At 56.3% G+C, this 19913-nt stretch overlaps 1 protein-coding gene across 3 annotated transcripts; it reads right to left on the bottom strand.

Moving 5' to 3' along the window:
* Positions 1–166: 166 nt before the first annotated feature.
* ARHGEF19 (Rho guanine nucleotide exchange factor 19) lies at positions 167–19425 on the bottom strand. Of its 3 annotated transcripts, none has more exons than XM_009449053.5 (16): positions 19166–19425; positions 10724–11164; positions 10021–10302; positions 9754–9862; positions 9601–9677; positions 9031–9293; positions 8251–8411; positions 8002–8154; positions 7609–7738; positions 7420–7494; positions 7157–7246; positions 6829–6989; positions 4489–4647; positions 3888–3967; positions 1213–1317; positions 167–807 (listed from the first exon to the last, which is right to left on the bottom strand). In XM_009449053.5, exons 2-16 carry the CDS (start codon positions 11133–11135, stop codon positions 650–652), a joined length of 2415 nt encoding a protein of 804 aa, XP_009447328.1. In that variant the 5' UTR covers positions 11136–11164; positions 19166–19425; the 3' UTR covers positions 167–649. The 3 variants fall into 3 exon arrangements, with proteins under 3 accessions (XP_009447328.1, XP_524519.3, XP_009447334.2); XM_524519.9 differs by lacking the exon at positions 19166–19425 and adding an exon at positions 14580–14730; XM_009449059.5 differs by lacking the exon at positions 19166–19425 and adding an exon at positions 12221–12382.
* Positions 19426–19913: the final 488 nt, after the last annotated feature.

The raw sequence follows: 19913 nt of genomic DNA, 5'->3' as shown, positions 1-19913 counted from the left end.
TACACAATCGTCCCCCTGTCCCCTGGTCACCCTTACAGCTCAGAGATGAACTCTAGAGAAATGCAAAGCCCCAGTTGGGAGCCAGCCGGAGACTCTCCTGGTCTTTAGCTGGGAAAATAGGACTGTGGGGGTGGGGGCAGCATCAGATGGATCACAGACTCCAAGCAAAGGCATGATAGGAGTTTATTTACAGACAAGACACAGCAACCAGCACCCACTCGGGCTCTGACCAGGGGAGGTGGTAGACAAGACCCCAGATATATATAAATATACATATAGGTCCCAGCACCATCAGCACCAGAACGTTCCCCAGCCAGGTCCCTGCCAGAAGGACCAAGAGTCAGGCAGGATTGAGGACATAGAAAGGAGACGGCCCCAGTCTTTGCCAGGTATCAGTGATCACCTGTTATGGTCCCCATGTCAGAGGAAGAAACTACCCTTGGCCTTGAAGTGTGGACACTGAGGAGCATGAGGACGGAGAGACCCTCTGGAGGCGCCCCCATTCCTGTGTCCAGCCTGTGCCCTCAATGCCAAGGCCACAGAAGCGAAGTGCCAGCAGGAGCAGCTTGGGGAATGGAGACACTGCAGGCCCCTCCAGGACCATCCAGGAGCCAGGCATGGAGGTGGGGTCCTAGGCCATGGCTGCCCATCACACAGGAGCCTCCCCCAGTTTGCTGGTGGCACTTGTGACTCGCTTATTCTCCCGGAGGTTTCGGAGGCGGGCGCTGAGGCTGCTGATCTCTTCCACATAGGCCTGGGGCACCCACCCCTTCTCACCATCTGCCAGGCGGACCCCTTCCAGCCAGCCTAGGGACACATAGGCCAAGAACAACAGCATCAAAGGCGTACCAGGGCCAGGCCTGGAAGGGAACACCACAGCCCTGATGCAAGCTTTGTCTGCACCCTTGGGGCCAAGGTGACATCATCTCAGCATCTCTCAGCTCCAGGAAGGACCCTGTCTTGAGCTGTCTTGCAGATGAACTTCTGACCTGCTTTTCCTGATATCCTCTGAAAGGGTATTTCCCACTCTCCCCCATCACTCTCCATCCTATATCTTTACAAGCAGGAAGTTCCTCCTCTCGTCTAACCTGATTCCCACATGCTGTGGCAGATCAACACTTGCAGAACCTTTCCCTGTGATATCTTAGTCATCTAGCCACCTCCTGCCCACCCAAGCCCCATCAGGGAGACTTTCCCAGGAGGCCCCCTCACCGTCACTGGTCCAGGTCCTCACTGCCAGGATGTCAGTCTTCTCCAAGGTCAGCTCATCTGGGTGCAGTGCCTTGTATGTCCTAACACACTGAACCTGGGGGCAATCTGACAGCCCAAGGGAGGCTCAGGGAGTCCCAAGGGCAGGATGGCAGGGGCAGGAGCATGGGTAGGGCAGGGAGGGGCAGTAGGAGGAAGTAAGGGGGTGGGAAGGTGGCCATTGAGGCTTCTATTCCTCTGCCACTCCCATGCCACAGGCCCACGTTCAAGCAGGCATACCCTCTGCCCACCCTGGCCTATCTCCTCTCCTACCCTAAACACAAGTGCAGGATTAATCCAGTCCCTCCCAGCTTCAGTTTCTGCCTCTATACCAAGGGCTGTCCCCTCCCCAGCTCAAGCCAACACCTTGCTTGTGACCTTCAGACCCCAACGTCCAACTGCCCCCAGATACCCCACAGAAAACAGTAACGGCCCTGCAATGTGCCCCTAACATCACTCTGGTGCTCCCTTTGGCCCATCCTTCCCAACTGGGATTCAAGCTGCATCACTCCCCTGTTTAAAGCCCTCCAGGGCTTCCCAGTCCTCTTAGAATAAAATCCAAAGTCCTCCCTAGGCCCTACAAGGCCCTTCATGGTCTGGCATCGCCCCCTGCTATCCTCGTCTTCTCCCCTCCACTTTCCCTCCCTACTCTCCCCTCCACTTTCCCTCCCTACTCTCCCCTCCACTTTCCCTCCCTACTTTCCCCTCCATTTTCCCTCCCTACTCGCTCACAAAGCTCCAGCCACACCAGCCTCCCTGCTGTTCCTCACTCTAAGCTCCCTCCTGCCCCAGGGCCTTTGTGCTGGCTCTTCCTTCTGCCAGATGCTCTTCCCCAGATCTTTTCGTGACAACCTCTCCTCATCCTTCAGGGGCCAAATGTTAATTGCCAGGGACCTCCCCTGACCACCTGGGAATAGAGAGCTTACCCCCACCCAGGTGGGACTCCTAGCTCAAGCCAGAGCATCTACCCCCTTCCTGGTCCTCAGCTCTTTTCATTAGACCAGGTGGGCTGGTAGCATCCAAAGCCACAGACTGAGGGGCCAGACCTCGCTTGAATCCCAGTTCTGCCGCTTACTGGCTGTGTGACCAATTTACTTCACCTTCTAAGCCTGAGTTTTCTCAGATATGAAAAATGTCTACCTAGTAGGGTTGCCATGAGGATTAAATTAGATTTAATGCAAATACAAGGCCCCTAGCCCTGGGCCTGGCCTATGGCAGGCGCTCAGTGGGCATGAGTGCCCTTTCTTTCCCTTTACTACCTAAAGCTCAGCCCTAACTCCTCTGCTCAAAAGCCTCCATTAAGGCTGGGCGCAGTGGCTCACACCTGTAATCCCAGCACTTTGGGAGGCTGAGGCAGGTGAATCACTTGAGGCCAGGAGTTCGAGACCAGCCATGGTCAACATGGCAAAACCCTGCCTCTACCAAAAATACAAAAATTAGCTGGGCATGGTGGCAGGCGCCTATAATCCCAGCTACTTGGGAGGCTGAGGCAGGAGAATTGTTTGAACCTGGGAGGTGGAGGTTGCAGTGAGCCAAGATTGTGCCATTGCACTCCAGCCTGGATGGAAGGGTGAGACTCTGTCTCAAAAAACAAAACAAAACAAAACAAAAAGGCAGGCGTGGTGGCAAGTGCCTGTAATCCCAGCTACTCGCGAGGCTAAGGCATAAGAATCACTTGAACCCGGGAGGTGGAGGTTGCAATGAGCAGAGATTGTGCCACTGCACTCCAGCCTGGGGTACAGAGTAAAACTGTGTCTCCAAAAAAATAAATAAATAAAGGCCTCCAATAAGCCAGGCACGATGGCTCATGCCTATAATCCCAGCACTTTGGGAGGCTGAAGGGAAAGGATTGCTTGAGTCCAGGAGTTTGAGGCCAGCCTGGGCAACATAGCAAGACCCTATCTCTACAAAAAATAAAAATAGAGGTGTGGTATCCAGGTGTGGTAGTGCATATCTGTGGTCCCAACTACCCAAAAGGCTAAGGCAGGAGGATCACTTGAGCCCAGGAGGTTGAGACTACAGTGATCCATGATCATGCCACTGCACTCCAGCCTGGGCAAAAGAGCAAGACCCTGTCTCAAAAAAACCCCAAACAAACCTTCAATAGCTCCCTAGGGACACTATAGGAAGGCTCTCTATGATTAGGTCGCACCCTGGCTTACCAGCCTCACTTCACACCCAAAGGAAAAACCTTTATTCCAACTGAGCAGATGCCTCACCTGCCACCACCACCCCCACCACCCCTCATACCCTGGCTCCGGCTGCTTCTTGTCTTGTTTGCAACTGACGCAAAGATGGAGACAGACCCGGGCTCTGGTCTTGGCTCTGCTACTTACTGGCTGGGTGAACTTACACAAGTCCATTTATCTCTGAACCTCTCTTCTAACTTGTAAAACAGGGGTGAAATGGGAGGCTACGAAGGCTTTGTGATCTCCAGGATGCTGCCTGTGGACACAGAGTCCACCTGTGCTATGTAAGTTCTGCCCAGCCTTCGAGGTTCCTCAGAGCTACCCCTGACTGCCCCAGAAGTTGGTCTCTCTCCCCATAGCCCTGCCAGCAACACAGCACCCAGGATGGGAGGGGAGGAGAGCGGGCGAGGGTCCAGCCCAGGGATGTAAGCAGCAGGGATGAGCTACTACCTTCCCCCTCACTGATGACCTCCTTGTCCTCCTGGGGGCTGGAGGGGCACAAGGCTGAGATCCATCGCTGCTTCTCACTTCTAGGGAAGGGGGAGGCTGAGTTGTCACAATATGCAAAGTGCAGTTGCCCAGGGCAGGGTGCTGAAACCAAGGCTGGGGGAGCCGGACATGATGTCCAGGCCTAGGACCCAGGTCATGTCTGCCCCACCCCAGGGCCCACCCCACAACCCGGTTCCCAAGCCTGTGCCCCACCCAGCTCTGAGCATAACAGGCCCAGAACCCCCTGGATGCCAGCCCTACCCCCATCCTGCCTAATGCCACAGTCCTGAAGCCAGAGATAGCAGGGTGTGGAGGTTTACATCCAACAGATGCCCAGAGGCTGAGGAGGAGGTGGCAGCCCCCCCGACACCACCTGTGGGGCAGGCACCTCTGCTCTGGCCTCCAGCCCTGCCCTCTGCCCCTGTGTCCTGCCCAAGTCAGGGAAGAGTTGAGCACTTGGGGAGGAACAAGGCCAGGATGTCCCAGGGGTGCCCGTCATGGGGAGGGGGTGCCTGTCATGGGGAGGGGGAGCCTCCTCTCTCCCATATCCAGGCCCACTCACTCCGTCCGGGCCCGCAGCAGGAACTGGTGCTTCATGTGCTGCCCGTGGAGGAGCTGGAGGAGGAACACGTGGCCGGGGATGCCCTGCAGCTTCAGGCTCAGGTCCCGCACCTGCAGCTCAGCCATCTTGGCATGGACGAAAACGGCAAACTTCCCTAGCCTGGAGGACCGGGGGAGGGGAGGTCAGCCTGGCCTGGGCCCTGGCTCCAGGCACCCACCCTCGGGATCAGGTGGGTTCTGACTGGAAGCAGGGAGAAGGGGTTGCCTGCCCTGCCAGCGTTCTCACAGGGTCCTGCTTCTGGATAGGGCACTGCTAGTCCCCACAAGGAACCAAGAGCTCCTTCCCCGCTGGCTTGCTGGTGGAGGCTGGAGGTGATGGAGACCAGTCCCTGAGCCCCAAGCACACTTTTGACATTTCTCTCTCTCTTTTTTTTTTGTTTTTTTATTTGTTTGTTTTTTGGTTTTTTGTTTTGTTTTGTTTTAAGACAGAGTCTCACTCTGTCTCCCAGGCTGGAGTGCAGTGGCATGATCTCGGCTCACCGCAACCTCCGCCTTCCAGGTTCAAGCGATTCACGACCTCTCTCTGAACCTCTCTGCCAAGCGTCTGTTCCAAAGAGCCAACTGGACAGCTCCCCTGAGGAGTGTCTAACTCTCTTCCAGTATATAAGCCCCACGAAGGCTGAGCCTCGTCTCTTTGCCACTGTATCTCAGTGTCTGATGATACTGCCTGACCCACAATTTGGGCTCAGTAAGTACTTGTAGGCAGGATGGGTGGAGGGTGTTCCACAGACGTCAACTCATTCAACAAAACTCGGCATCAAAAAAAACTCAGCTTCTCCCACTCCAAGCCAGATCCCCTTTACTGTTCTCCATTCCAGTGAAAGACCCCACCAGTTTGCCCAAGAGGAAACTCAGATGTCATGCTCACCTCTTCCCTTTCCATCCCCCCTATACCCACCTGGTAGCTATGTCCTGTCTTTCCTCCTTGTTGTCCCTTGAATCCACTTATCCTGAAGTACCCTGCCACTTCTGGAGCATCTACCCTCTCCTGAGCAACTGCAAGACCCTCTGGCCTCTCCCCTTCCAGTTCATCCTCCAAATTGGCCAGGAGCAAAATATCATCCCTCTGCTTAACTCTCCATGCTCCCTGCTGCCCCAGAAAAAGTCCAACCTCTCTACCATGACCTTCAACATCCCAACTTCCCTCTGCTGCCTTTCTCCTTTACAAATCCAGCCACATTAGGCTTCATCATTCCCAAACACACATGCTGCTCTTCTACACTACCATGACTCTGCTGTACGCCTGCACTCAAACTACCTGTCTACCTGGAAAACTCCTACTCATCCTTCAAAACCCAGCTCAAATGTCCTGTCCTCTATGAAGCTTTATTGATTCTCACTCCACACCAGGAACTACCGCAGTACACCCTTCCATCAAAACCCTGATGATATGGTTATCAGAATGTATTTTCACTGTCTGAGAGCTTCTGTGAGCAGAAAACAAGTCTCATTCATATTTATGTCCCTAGCACTGGCCTGCTACAGAACAGAGATTCAGTGACTGTTTACTAAATGAACAAACAAATCAGGAATGAATTCTTCTTATAGCATAACATGTCCATCCTTTTTTGTTTTAAGAGATGGGGTCTCACTATGTTGCCCAGGCTAGTCTTGAACTCCTAGACTCAAGTGATCCTCCTACCTTGGCCTCCCAAAGTGCTGAGATTACAGGTGTGAGCCACCGTGCCCAGCCCACATGTCCATCCTTTATCCCATTCACCTTATCCAGGTAGTCTTCTACCTCACTCCTCATAACAATCACAGCTAATACTGAACAAGTGTTCACTGTGAGTCAGGCATGATGCTGCCATCAGACAGAGCTGGCATCCTCCTGGCTCCCCCACCTACTAGCTCCATGATCTGAGCAGAGAAGCCTATTTCCCAGGGAGGTATTTGGAGGATTAAAGGGAATAATCCACGTAGCATGCCTTGCACAGAGTAGGTACTGAGTAAATGTTGGCTTCTGGCATAGCTGTGACTCAGGGCAGAGTTGGGACTCCAGGGCTATGCTCTTAGTCTCTGCTCTTACTGGCTGAAGCTCACAGCATCTCCAAGTCCTCGGCATACAGTCTAGCCCTTGATTCTCCCTTCTGGAACATGGACTTGTCTCATATCTCTGCCTTTGCTTCAGGAGCCTCCAAATCTCAGGGTGCCCTGGCAGCATACCCTGGCACAGGCAGGGACTCCCAGGCCCAGGGATGGACTGGTCATAAGCCCAGTGGTGGGGAGGAAGAGAGCCTGGCTCCAGTTTACCTACCCACCCCTGACTGCCCCGACTCACTCCTTCCGCCGAGAGAGCAGCAAGCAGTCATTGAAGAGGTGGAGGTAGACTGCCTTGCTGGACAGCTTCAGCTTGGCAGGGGGTGCTGCAGGCAGTGGTGCCAGCTCTACCAACTCTCCATGCCGAACCAGCCAGCGGGCCTGAGAGATCAGCGGGAAAATCTAGAGGGATGGAGAAGGATGGGTCAGGCCCAGGGGCACCAGGCAGAGAGCACAAGATGGTAGATGGGAGGGTGTGGGCAGCGATTAACTGGCCTGAAGCCCCCAGGGCAAGGAAGAAACAAGAGCTGCCCCTTGGGGTCCCCATCCCGCTGGCTGCAGACACACACCTTGCCCTCAAAGTGGATCTTCTTGCTCAGGTGGATGAGTTCCTCTGTCCTCTTCATGGACTGTACACTAGCATTGCACTCCTGCACCAGCTGGGGGAGCCGTGGGGAGGTCACCTGCAGCCCCTCAGCTCCGGCTCCCAGAGCCCAGCCTCAGACTCTTGCCTGGGGACCGGAGACTCTGACAGCTGGGGGCTGTTTTAGAGACACGCTGGGGGTCCAGGGGGGCCTCAGGAGCCAAGCAGCCCCTGCCCTGCCCAGCTCACCTCCTTGAGCGCATTGAAGGCCTTGGTGGCCATGTCTTCGTCTTCAGAGCCCTGTGCTGTCCGCTTCAGGATGTTCTGGAAGGTGGGATCAGCACAATGAGGCAGTCCTCATACTCCCCTGAGACCCGGCCCGCCCACAGGTGTATCTCCCTCGCCCAGCCCTCACTGTGGCCTGTCCCCTCGAGGTACCTCCACCAACATCTTGAGGCGGGTGATCCTCTGGAAGGGCAGGATAAGGAAGGAGGTAAGGGGCAGACGCTGGCACACAGGAGACTCCTCCAGGCGAGCCAGGATGCCAGGGAACCTGGGGTTCTCCAGGCTGGAAAATGGGGAGGACTCTGGAATCACAGGTAGGCCTGAATTCCTGGGATCCACAACCCTGGCCATCCACGGGGTACTCAGGGGGCTTCTCAGCACATCCTTACTGCCCTTTGGGGTTGCATCTCACCTTATCCTGGTCACAGAGACCTTTTCAGGGACTCCTCCCCTCCCAGAGTCACCTTGCATCACCCAGCCCTCAGTGCCTACACCTGCCTGAGACTCCCTCCACACCCCCGCCCCTTTCAGAGCCCCCAGCCCTACAGCAGGCGCTGGTAGGTGCGCTCCTGGTAGGCCTGGTTGGTGACATAGGGCAGGTAGACTCTGCGGAAGGCCGGGCAGTGGTCCAGCACCACGTCGCACACGCTGAAGCGCAGCACATCTGCCTCCAGCCGCTGCTCCAGGTCCTGCAGGAACCTGAGGAGTCAGAGCCAGGATGGAGAGCCCAGATCTGGGAGCTGGCCAACCACTGGCTCGGTCCCCACCCCGGGCCAGGCCAGACCACTTCTTCACCTCTCGCTGGTGCTCTTGACCTCGGGCAGTTTGGAAAACAGCCACTGTTTGTCCTGCGCCCCCAGACACTCGCTCAGCTCGGCAGAGCCTAAGAAATGGCCCACAGCCACCGACAGGCTGTGGATGTAGGAGGCCTCGGAGGTGATCAGCTCAAACTTGGCCTGAGGGAGGGCGCACACGGGGTCGAAAGGGCAGGACCAGTTCACCTCGGAGGCCCTGGCCTCGCATCCCCAGACCCCGGGACGCCACACCTCGCGTCCTCGCCCCTTCTCTAGCCCCACTCCTAATCTGGCGCCGGGCGGGCCCGGCGACCCACGTCCCGCCGCGGGCAATTGTGCAAGCCTCGCTTGTCCTCGATCCCGCCCCTCTCCTAAGCCCCGCCCCGACGCGTTCTTCCCAGGGCCCCGCCCACCCCCCAGGTCCCGCCCCTGATCCTGGCCCCGCCTTGTTCCGCGCCCACCAGGCATTTGCTCTCCCAATGGTTCCGCCCCTCATCCGGCCCTGTCCTATCCTAGGCTTCGTCCCGCTGGCTCCGCCCCCTACCCGCACCCAAGCCCGGCTCCCCTCGCTCCTCGCTCAGCGGCTTGCTGTCCTCGCTTCCACACGGCCTCTTGTAGTCAGGTCCTAGAGCCAACCTTCCGCGCGGACAGTTGCGCCAGCAACATCCTTTGTGTGTCCCCCTCCCTCTATGGCCCGGTTCCCGCTAAGTCCCCGGACCGCGTACTCCCCGGCCCGCCCCCGCCTCCGCCCCCGCCCCGCCGGGTCCCCGCGCGCGCCCACCTCCTGCAGCTTGCAGTCCCGCAGGCTCAGCGTGGCCAGGACGCCGCTGCCGCGTACGTCGGGGATATCCTGCCACAGCGAGAAGGTGGAGCCTCGCGCCGAGCGCTGCGCCCGGAAGGAGCTGCTGGGGGAGAGGTTGGCGCGCGGTGGCCCCGGCCCCTCCTCTGCGCCCTCGGCCTCGTCCCCCGGGCCCTCCTCCTCGCGCTGCTGCCGCCGCAGTTCGCGGGCGCTGGCCACGTCGCTGTATTCCTGATAGAGGACGGCTGGGGGAAAGACGGGCGGGCGAGAGCGTGGGGCGCCCGCCAGCCCCTGCCCGGCTTTTCCCCGGTTCCCTCAAGAGCCCGCGTCACTTAACCTTTGCCGCGGTTCGGATATCTGGACACAGTGAATTCATTCATTCATTCATTCCATAAACAAATTGAGCACCTACTGAGTGCTAGATACCGACAGTTCCATTCTCCGTTTCTCACTCGATCCCTACCTCTCAACTCTCCAAACCCTCTTTTCCCCGTTTCCACACCGCAGCCCCTTCCTCCCTTACCTCCTCCCAGGGACCCCCCTCCCACGTACAGTTAAGGAGGAATCGAGACTGGCGCCGCTCGTTGGTGCTCCTGGACCCCAAAGGCGGCTCTTCCTGTGTGTCTAGCCTAGGAAAGAGAGAGCGTCACGGCCCTGGTTCGCCTGCACCCTGTCTCGGACCCAAGCCCAAACGGGAGGTGGTACCTGGGCTCGGACCAATCGCCATGGCCCTCTCGTGAGTCACCAGGGGCTGGCCGCGACACCCGGTCCCCGCTCATCTCTACACTTCGAGCCTCCATTCCAGATGCTTTCCCTGGAGAGGGCGAGAACTGAGGGTGGGGGTTCCAGAGGGTGGGGGTTCCAGAGAGTGGGCCTGGGGCCTGGGCCGGGGCGGCCGGTGAGTGGGCATCCCCCACCCCCACCCCCACCCGGCATCTGGCTGCCCTCAGGGCCCATGGGAGGAGCTGGTACCTTCCCGGGCTGCTCCGATGCCTGACCCAGAGATGAGTGCCCGGGCTGCTGAATTCCGCCCCAGGCGCAGAGAAGAGTGCAGCCGGGTCATCAGCTCCGATGCCGAGAAGCGCCTCCGCTCAGGACCTTCGAGGCTCACTCGGGTGGACCCAGACAGCTCCACCCTGGGCTCCTCTGTGCTCAGGGCCTGCTCTTGCACTACCTGGCCAGGCTCTAGGAAGACAGCGTGGGCCTCGGGGCAGCCGGGGACCTCTTCACGCTGGTACACCCGCATCTTGCGCCCTAGGGTTGGGGGCAAGGAGTGAGAGCACGGGCTGGGGTCTCCCCCAACCCCCTCCCTGCTGCTGCCCCTGGCCCTGAGCACCTGGGGAGGTTCAGGCACCATGCCCAAGGGAAGGGCCTGTGTTTCTGCTAGCATCTGGTCCCCAGAGCCCTGGGGTCCACGAGAGGGGTAAGGAGAGCACAGGGCCTGGCTGCAGTAGGCAGAGGGATCAGGCTGCCCAGAATGGTGACTCACTCACTGCATAACCTTGGACAAGTCACTTGCCTTCCCTGAGCCCCGCTAGTTTCCTTATCACTAATCTACCACTTGTCCTGACTTTTGGGGGAACCTTGGGACATAAAGGTTAAGGAGCTGCCCAGCCCCTCCCTTATCCGCCCCCCCCCCATGGCACCCACACCCGCCTCCCCCAGGGTGACTCACAGGCAGACTTCTTCTCCGAGCCGTGGCTGGCCCGGCGCTGTGGCTGTGTGTGTCGGGGACTCCAGGGTCCCTCCAGAGCTGGGGGCTGGGCACCAGGACAGTGTGGCCAGCTGCCAGCCCTGCTGGGCCGCATCCCCCCGCTGGTGATCTCTGTATCTGAGCCTCCTGGGGATGATGGCCATAGCAACCCTTGGAGAGGGGCAGGGGTCCCCAGAGACCAGCGGCTGCCAGGAGCCCGAAGCTCCTCTGGGGCAACAGGGAAAAGGTCCAGACACACTGGGCTCGGGGGCTTCAGGGCGGGCAGCTCTGCAAAGGACAGACTCTCCTGCTGGCACACTGCTACAGGGTGGTGGGCAGTGCCAGGTGGCCCAGTCAGGTGGGGCTGGAGGGTAGCAGGTGGCCCACAGTCCATTCCTCTTTTGCTCTGCCACCCACCTGGCCCTGCAGAAGAGAAGATATCAGACCTAGACAGAGGACAGTGGGGCTGGCCAGTAAGCCACCACCCCTGGAGGCCTGGACAAACCCCTGTGTACACTTGTGTACACACATCTCCACAAACACACTCACATGTCTAATTATATAGAAATAGCTGATACTTGCTTGGCATTGCCTGAATGATAGGCCAAGTACTTTACACATACTATCTCATTTAATCCTCACAACAACCCTGTGAGTTGATGCTCTTATTATCCCCATTTTATAGGTGAGGAAACTGAGGCACAGAGAGGTTATTTGGTAAATGGTGGAGCCAGGATTCTAACCTGGCCGTTCTAGCTTTGAAATCGATGATTTTAACCACCTTGTACTTCTCTAAAACACACTGACATGTCACCAGACATGCAAATACATACATTGTCACACAAATCCATTTCCCAACATATACATCCACACTACATTTTCTCCCAAGTATAGAATGACATGTACACTTTCATAGATACAGACATTTCAAACTCAGGCTCACACAGTCACAGACACACACATTTTTACACAACCGCATACATTCACAGACAACTCCTCACAAACACGCTGACCCGTCCGATATTTACACAGGCACCCAAGATTTCTCACCCTCCTGTTCCCTTCACATGCACACAGACACACACCAGCCCACAGGTCCTTGCTTTGATGTTTCTCCCCCCATCTCCCCGACCCTTGCCCAGAGTTGCGGCCTTCAGTGCTGAGTGGTGCCCACACCCATGCCAAGTTGGCTGGGAGGGTCATGGACTGGCAGGCGGGCCACCACCCAGATCAGGCAGGGGCCTTCTCGAAGTTCAAAGAGGTGCCCCAGCACCCCTGGCTTGGAGTGAAAGAGGGGCTGTCCCCCACCCCAGCTTCCAGCCCCTGGGTGGGCCAGGCTGGATGGGTCCTTTCTGGGCAGGAAGTTATCCCTGGGGAGCCAGCCCTCCGATCGGGGCAGGCCTGATGATCTGAGAGGCCCAAGCCCCCGCAGCTCTTGCCCTGTGGCCCTCTGCCAGCCTCCCTCCTGCAGCCCCTCACCTCTCTGGGCCCAGGCCCGCTGCTGATGCTGTTTGGCTGTTCCGGCAGGGGAAGCCCTCTCTCTGCCCAGCTGGCTGGGGGAGATCCCACCCAGACAAAGAGTTTGATTCATCAAACCCTGTGGTGAGGCAAGCAGGGAGGGAGGGAGGGAGCAGGCAGCGGGCTGGGCGGGGGCCTACCCTAGCCTGGCCTCGCTGTGGGCAGGCCGGGCAGCCAGGACCCCCCAGAGGCCCCCTCAGGCCAAAGGGGCAGTGCCCAGCCTGGCAGGACCAGGAGAGCCAGGAAATGAAGACTGAGAGAGACCCACAGAAACAGAGACCACTCAGCCAGTAACTGAGAAACCAAGACCCCAAGACATTCAAAAACAGAAAAACCACAGATGCTGAGACATTCAGGGACCCAGAGATGGAGACAGAGACACTGACAATTTCAGGCCAACCAGATCCTCAGAGACACAGATGAAGCCCAGAAAACTCAGGGAGACAGATGGACAAACATTTCATGCCCGTGGGCTGCCAGTCTAGTGGGAGAGCCAAAAACGAAAACAGTTACAATCCAGGTTGGCAAGAGCCAAGCCCGAGGAACCATCAGAGGAGGGTGCTCGGCTCAACTCAACCTGGGTATTCCAGGAAGACTTCCTGGAGGAGGTAATAGGTAACTGCTCCATGGCTGAGATACATAGTGCACTTAGAGGGAAAGCCTTGGCCTGAACAGTGACAGTGTCAGTCACTATTGGAGACAGAGAGGGAGAAGAGGACCCAGTGAGAGATGGCTGGGTCTATGGCAGGCCCCATTCTCTCTGCACAGCTTCTCAACTGCTTCCCCCTGCTCCCTTCACCCTGCTGTCTGGGAGGGTGAGAAGAAGGGGACTGGCTGCTCCAAAGGGGTCCTCTCTACGGTGGCCACTCTGGCTTGTACCATCAGCCTCTGTCCCTCTAGCCTGAAAAGTACCCATCTGAGCAAGTCTCCCTAAGCCTCAGTCTCCTCATCCGGCAAATAGGAATAGTATTTTTATTATCATCAGTCTTTCTCTAGACAGAAGGCAGCTCAGGCCTTCACACAGATGGGGAAGATGAAGGAGTGAGGCTGAGACACACATTATATTGCAGGAGTGTGCAGAAGGGGGCCCCTGCCCACAGACAGGTCTCTTTCTCTGCAGGAATCAGAAGTCCTCAACACAGAAGTCCCGCTTGCTTCTGGGGGCACACATGTGCAGGCATGTACACATGCCCCCTGCCCCTTTGTATGCTGGGAGATTCTAGCACTTGGGTTCTGGAAGCTCCTGGAGGGCAGGGAGGGGCCCTTTCTCCCATGGCTGGCAGGGATAAGTAGGCAAAACATTGAGGCTTTGCAGCAGGAGCACCCCCAGTTAAGGCTGCAGAGGAGAAGGCTAGGTGAATGTGGGGAGAGGGGACATAGAAGGCTTCCCGGGGAGATGAAGCTGGAGGCAGGTCCCTAGCGGGGAAGTCAGGAGTGTGTCAGCCTCCACCTATGCTCAAGCCAAGGGGTAATAAGAATGACCCATCTAGCTGGGATGCCAGCCCTGTGTCCCTCCAGGGGTTTGGCCCACCCAACCTCAATGCTGGGGAGCTAAGAGGGACAAGCTGTGTTCATATTGTGTGTAGCTCATCTCTGTTAGAAAAAACAAACAAAAACCTCAGAAAGAGAACTGGCCCCAGACAGCAGGGACATTACCTTCCCAAGGCACGATCACAGGATAGAGACTCTAGTGTCTACTAGGCAAGGGCCACTCTGGAGCCCAAAAAGAATAACCTCCGCCCAAGCTTTGAGGCCCAGTGTTGACACTGACCAGCTGTGTGGCCTTAGGCAATTCACAGCCCATCCCTTGGCCTCAGTATTCCCATCTGTAAAGTGGCTCCTAAGGGACCGCACCACCGCCCAATGCCCTCTCTAAGAAACATGTCTCATCATAAATGTCTCTGGGCCAAGAAGGATGGGCAGGGGCCGAGGAAAGTACCCTTGGTGGGTGCTGCTAATTACAGAAGACGATGGGCCCACTTAGCAAGGCTGCCAGAGAGTCCCTGGACACTACTGTGATCAGAAAAAGCGTTTCTGGCCTCCTGTACCTAGCTTTTCCCTGCCCCCTCCCGGGTGCCCCTTGCCTTGCTGCCCAGGAGAGCTGGTACCCTGCCAGGGCCTCTCTGCCCTTTAAGGAATAAAGCCAGGTGGGAAGTCATGGCTGGAAAGTGGATCCAGGCCAAGTGGTTCACAGAGCCCCAGAAGGCCATAGTGGGTCAGAGCCAGGATCAGAGACCAGGCGGGCAGCACAAAGGGCTCACTCAGTGGGGAAAACTGGCGGGAAGAGAATGGGACTGCTGGCACCCAGGTGGGGCCCTACCTCAGCCAGGGAGCTCCGTCCAGCTGCCAGCACGGTCCAGGGCTCCGGGACACCCTGGGGGCTCTGGGGTTGCAGCCAAGTCCTCAGGGGGCGATGTCAGCATGTCAGCATGGCCCCAGAGCCGAGCAAGGCAAGCTCCTGGGTATTGTGTGGGGCAGGGAGGGGGAGGTGAAGGAGGAGGGAACCTTGCAGAGAGAGGCAGGCGGCTGTCTCAACGTGCCTGCTCCCCGCCCCCCTTCCCCAGAACCGGTTTGGCTAGTCTGGGGTACAAGAGGGGGGCTGGAACAATGGGAGTCCTATGCCCAAGTGAGGCTCTAAAGGACCCTACACCCAGGTCCTAAAGACGGGGGAGGCAGTGCCTCTGCTCCTAGGAGACAGGTCACCACTCTTCTGGAGCTTCCCAAACATGAGCATGCTCAGGGGACTTCTTGGAGCTGGGGAGCATCCTGGGAGCTTCACAGAGAGCCTCCCAAGCCCTGCACTCCTTAGGGACCCTGAGAACCCTGATGACCCTCTCTGATCCTATTACTACATCTATCAAATTGGAACACTCATCCCTATGATTGGGAGACAGAAATCAATCCTGAAAGTTGATGATGTGACATGTGGCATCATCCTGGACAGCCTCTCCTCATCTAGTACAGCCACTGCTTGCAAATCCCCATCCTTTCCCACTGCCTGGAATGACCTGCCCCACCATCTCCAGTGGCCGCCTCCACCATGAAGCCTTCCCAGACTATACCAATTGAGCCCTCAATAAACCAAGCCAAATAGCCAAGTCAAACCGCCTCCAATAACAAGGGCATGCTCTATGCCTGGCATGCAATCTTCCCAACCCTGTGGAAGGGGAAGCTGCATTTTCCCCTAATTCTACCTGCCATCTGTTTGAGCTCCCAGCAATTGCCAGGCACCTAATATTAATATGCAGATGTGTACACAGACTAATACTCATGAAGCTAACTTATTGTTCACCTACTAGGTGCCAGGCACTGTCCTGAGCACTTCACATGTATTTACTCATTTAATCTCCACCATGACCCTGTCAGGTAGATACTGCTACCACTTATCAGGTGAGTACAGTTGTCTCTCGGTATCCAGAATCTGTGGGGAATTGGTTCTAGAACCCTCCCATACGAAAATCCATGGCTGCTCCAGTCCCTTATGTGAAATGTCATAGTGTTTGCTATAACCTTTGTACATCCTCCAGTAAATTTTATTTTATTTTATTTTATTTTATTTATTTATTTATTTTTAAGATGGAGTCTTGCTCTGTCACCCAGGCTGGAGCAAGTGGTGGGATCTCAGCTCACCACAACCTTTGCCTCCCAGGTTCAAGCAATTCTTCTGCCTCAGCCTCCCCAGTAGCTGGGATTACAGGCGCATGCCACCACACCCTACTAATTTTTTTTGTTTCTAGTCAAGACAGGGTTTCACCATGTTGGCCAGGCTGGTTTTTGAACTCCTGACCTTAAGTGATCCACCCGCCTCAACCTCCCGAAGTGCTGGGATTATAGACGTGAGCCACCGCACCCAGTCTATTTTATGTATTTATTGTCAAAAAATAAAATAAAATGTCCTCAAGTGAGAGGGTCTCACTCTGTCATCCAGGCTGGAGTACAGTGGTGCAATTACAGGGCTCACTTGCAGTCTCGTCGACCTCCTGGGCTCAGGTGATTCTCCCACCTAAGCCTCCTGAGTAACTGGGACCACTGGTGTGCACCCCCACACCTGACTAATTTTTGTATTTTTTGTAGAGATGGGATCTCACCAGGTTGCCCAGCCTAGTCTCAAACTCCTGGGCTCAGGCGATCCACCAGTCTTGGCCTCCCAAAGTACTGGATTTATAGACATGAGCCACCACGCCCGGCGCTCCAGTACAGTTTAAATCAATTCTAGATTACTTATAACACGTGTAAATTACTTAATACAGTGTAAATGCTATGTAAATAGTTGTTATCCTGTAATGTTTTTTATTTGCATTATTTTTTATTGTCATTATTTTTGTTATTTTTTGTTTTTATTTTCATTTTCCATGCATTGTTGGTTGAACCCAAGGATGCAGAACCTGAGGATATGGGGGGCCAACTTAACAAGTTAAGTCATGAGCATTATCCCTTTGAAATCTCTCATCAGTTCTATGAAGTCCCTATTTTACAGATGACATTAAGGTTTGAGAGATTAAATAACTTGTCACACAGCTAATAAGGGGCAGGACTAGTATTGAAACCCAGGTCTGGCCGGGCACGGTGGCTTACGCCTGTAATCCCAGCACTTTGGGAGGCCAAAGTGGATCCCCTGAGGTCAGGAGTTCTAGACCAGCCTGGCTAACATGGTGAAACCCTGTCTCTACTAAAAACACAAAAATAGTCTGGGCACAGTGGCTCACGCCTGTAATCCCAGCACTTTGGGAGTCTGAGGCCAGCGGATCACGAGGTCAGGAGTTTGAGACCAGCCTGGCCAACATGGTGAAACTCTGTCTCTACTAAAAATACAAAAATTAGCCGAGCGTGGTGGCGCACACCTGTAATCCCAGCTACTCAGAAGGCTGAGGCAGGAGAATTGCTTGAACCAGGGAGGTGGGGAGGCAGAGGTTGCAGTGAGTTGAGGTCACAACCACTGCACTCCGGCCTGGGTGACAGAGCGAGACCCCATCTCAAAAAAACAAAAAAAAAGAAAAGAAACCCAGGTCTGTCTGACCCCACCACCAACCTGAGTCCTTCACCACTGCCTGGTACTGCCTCACCAGGCTTTTAGGAGGGTCTCGTGGTGAAAAGTATGTGAAAGTGTAATCCGGGGTGTCTCGGCTGACCTAACTAAACTCTTATTGGTCTTATTATTCTTACACTACAGGCTCGGAATACACAGCAGAGGTTTCATGGCCCATGCCCTAGTCCCCCAAAGTATGTATGTATGTATTTATTTATTTATGAGACGGAGTTTTGCTCTTGTTGCCCAGGCTGGAGTGCAATGGCGCAATCTCGGCTCACTGTAACTTCTGCCTCCCGGGTTCAAGCAATTCTCTTGCCTCAGCCTCCCGAGTAGCTGGGATTATAGGCATGCGCCACCACGCCCGGCTAGTTTTGTATTTTTAGTAGAGACGGGGTTTCTCCATGTTGGTTTGGCTGGTCTCGAACTCCTGACCTCAGGTGATCCACCCTCTTCGGCCTCCCAAAGTGCTGGGATTACAGGCGTGAGCCACCGCGCCCGGCCCCAAAGTATTTTCCTTAGCTGCCAACCGACGGCCATTAAGTTCAGAGTGATTAGGGTCCCTCTGCTCCCCCATGTTCACTTTGGCTCCCTAGAGCATTGCCACATAGTGAGGAGACACTGCACCGTGTGGGTGGGGACCAGGTGGCCGTGGAGAGGTGGTAGTCTGGGACGCAGAGACAGGTTTATTGTCAGCATTGCACAGAGGCCAGGAGGCAAGGAACACGGAAGGGTAGCAGTGCAGGTCTGGAGGTCTCCAGGGAACTCCAATCCTTTCATCCAACTCCCGCTTGGGACACTGCCCAGATGCGTAACTGGAAGCCAGAGGACTCCAATAGGAGGAGCATCCTGGGGAACCTAGGGTCCTGGAAGGGCAGCCCTGCCTCACTCGCCCCTGCGTCCTGGACGCCCCTGCGTCCCTTTTGCGGACATAGAGCACAGCTTGGTCAGGCTGAGCAGGCTGGCACTCCAGAGCAGAGCCCCCAACCCCAGCTTGCAGATAAAGTAGAAAAGGGGGCTTGGCGGGGGCGGAGCTTAATGATGGGCGGGAACAGGCGGAAACTACAGGGAGTCCAGCCAATCCCTCCAATGGGTGAGGCCAAATAAGGGGGCGGGGCTAGAGAGTGCTGAACTTGAGAGGGCTGAGCTAAAGCTTGAGGGCAGGCCAAGGGGCGTGGTCATTATGGTCATTATGGTGCGGGTGGGGCCGGGGTCCGCCTGCCTTGCTGACTGAAACAGCGTCTCCCGGTTGTCTGCCACCGCCTGCTTGGCCAGGTAGCGCTCGCGCAGTTATCTTGGTAGCCAGGGCTGGCACATCGGGCACGAGCCGGTCGTTGGGGCACAGGAAGAAGAACACTACATTCTGGGGAGGAGGGGGCCAAAAAGAGAGAATGATTGCCTTAGCGATCTTAACTCATGGAGCGCTTACCCTGCGCCAAACCCTAACCTGAAGGTTTTCCGGATGTGAATTCATTTAATCCTCACAACAACTCTATGAGCTGGGGGTAATTTCTACTCCACAAGTGAAGAAACAGAAGCAGAAAGGGGTTGCCATTTGCCCAAAGACATAGAGGTATGATTCGAACCCCTTAACACTAGGAACCCCGTCAGGGCAGGGCTTGTAAAAAAGCAAAGCTGGTGGGAGAGTGCTTCCTCTCGTTTCTCCTTTCTCTTGCCAAGAGACAATGTTATTATTATTTGTGATATTAATTCATTGAGCACCTACAACATGCCAGGCACAGTGCAAATGCTTGACACCGAACCTTCATAACGACCCTATGAAGTAGATCCTATTATATAATATATCCCAATTTCCAGCCGGTCGGCGGCAGAACCTGAACTTGGAACCAAGTCTGTCCAAGACAGATGGCTGAGCCTACCTCGAAGGCGATAATGAAGCCCAGATGCACAGCCAGCAGCTTCCAGTAGAAGAGGGCGAGGTTCACCCCCACGTCGCGAGAGGCCATGTATCTGGGTTGCGGGGTCTGGAGAGGCTCTCGGATCTCGACTCCGAACCCCGCATTTCCTCCCCTCCTCCTCCCTAGAATCCGGCCCTGCCCGTTCAGCCAGTACCCTAGCCGGCTCCGCGCATTTGTCCGGGGCAGAATCAGCTCACTGCACCCCAGCCAGGCACCACCCCACCCGTCCAGTTTCGGCTCCCGGCTTCCCAGCCAGGCCCCGCCCCTCCCTCCTCAGCACCTGCCCCTCCCAGACAGGCCCCGCCCACCAAGGCTCAGCACCCGCCCCCTCCCAGGCCGGCCTCCCTCACCAAGGCTCAGCGCCGTGCTTCCCAGACAGCCCTGCCCCTCCCGCCTCAGCGTCCCGCCCACCAAGGCTCAGCGCCACGCCCCTCCCAGGAAGGCCTCGCCCACCAAAGCTCAGGGCCCCGCCCCTCCCGCCGCGCCCCTCCCCCCCAGCCTGAAGGGCAGAGTGTGTTTGCTCTGGGCCAGGTAGGCAGGAGGCGCGGGTGTCCGCGTGAAATTCACAAATCCGTGCAGCTGGGTGTGGTGTTCGTACTGTTACGGGATATGCGGCAGAAGTCCGAGATGAAGGCGAGACGAAAGCCTGCAGAGCCAGAGGGCCTTCAGGGCCCAACCCCCTAACTCACCCCAACTCGGATCCAGACCC

This window comes from Pan troglodytes, chromosome 1, assembly GCF_028858775.2.
Source record: "Pan troglodytes isolate AG18354 chromosome 1, NHGRI_mPanTro3-v2.0_pri, whole genome shotgun sequence".
NCBI lineage: Eukaryota > Metazoa > Chordata > Mammalia > Primates > Hominidae > Pan > Pan troglodytes.
This window is presented reverse-complemented; position numbering and strand designations above follow the sequence as displayed.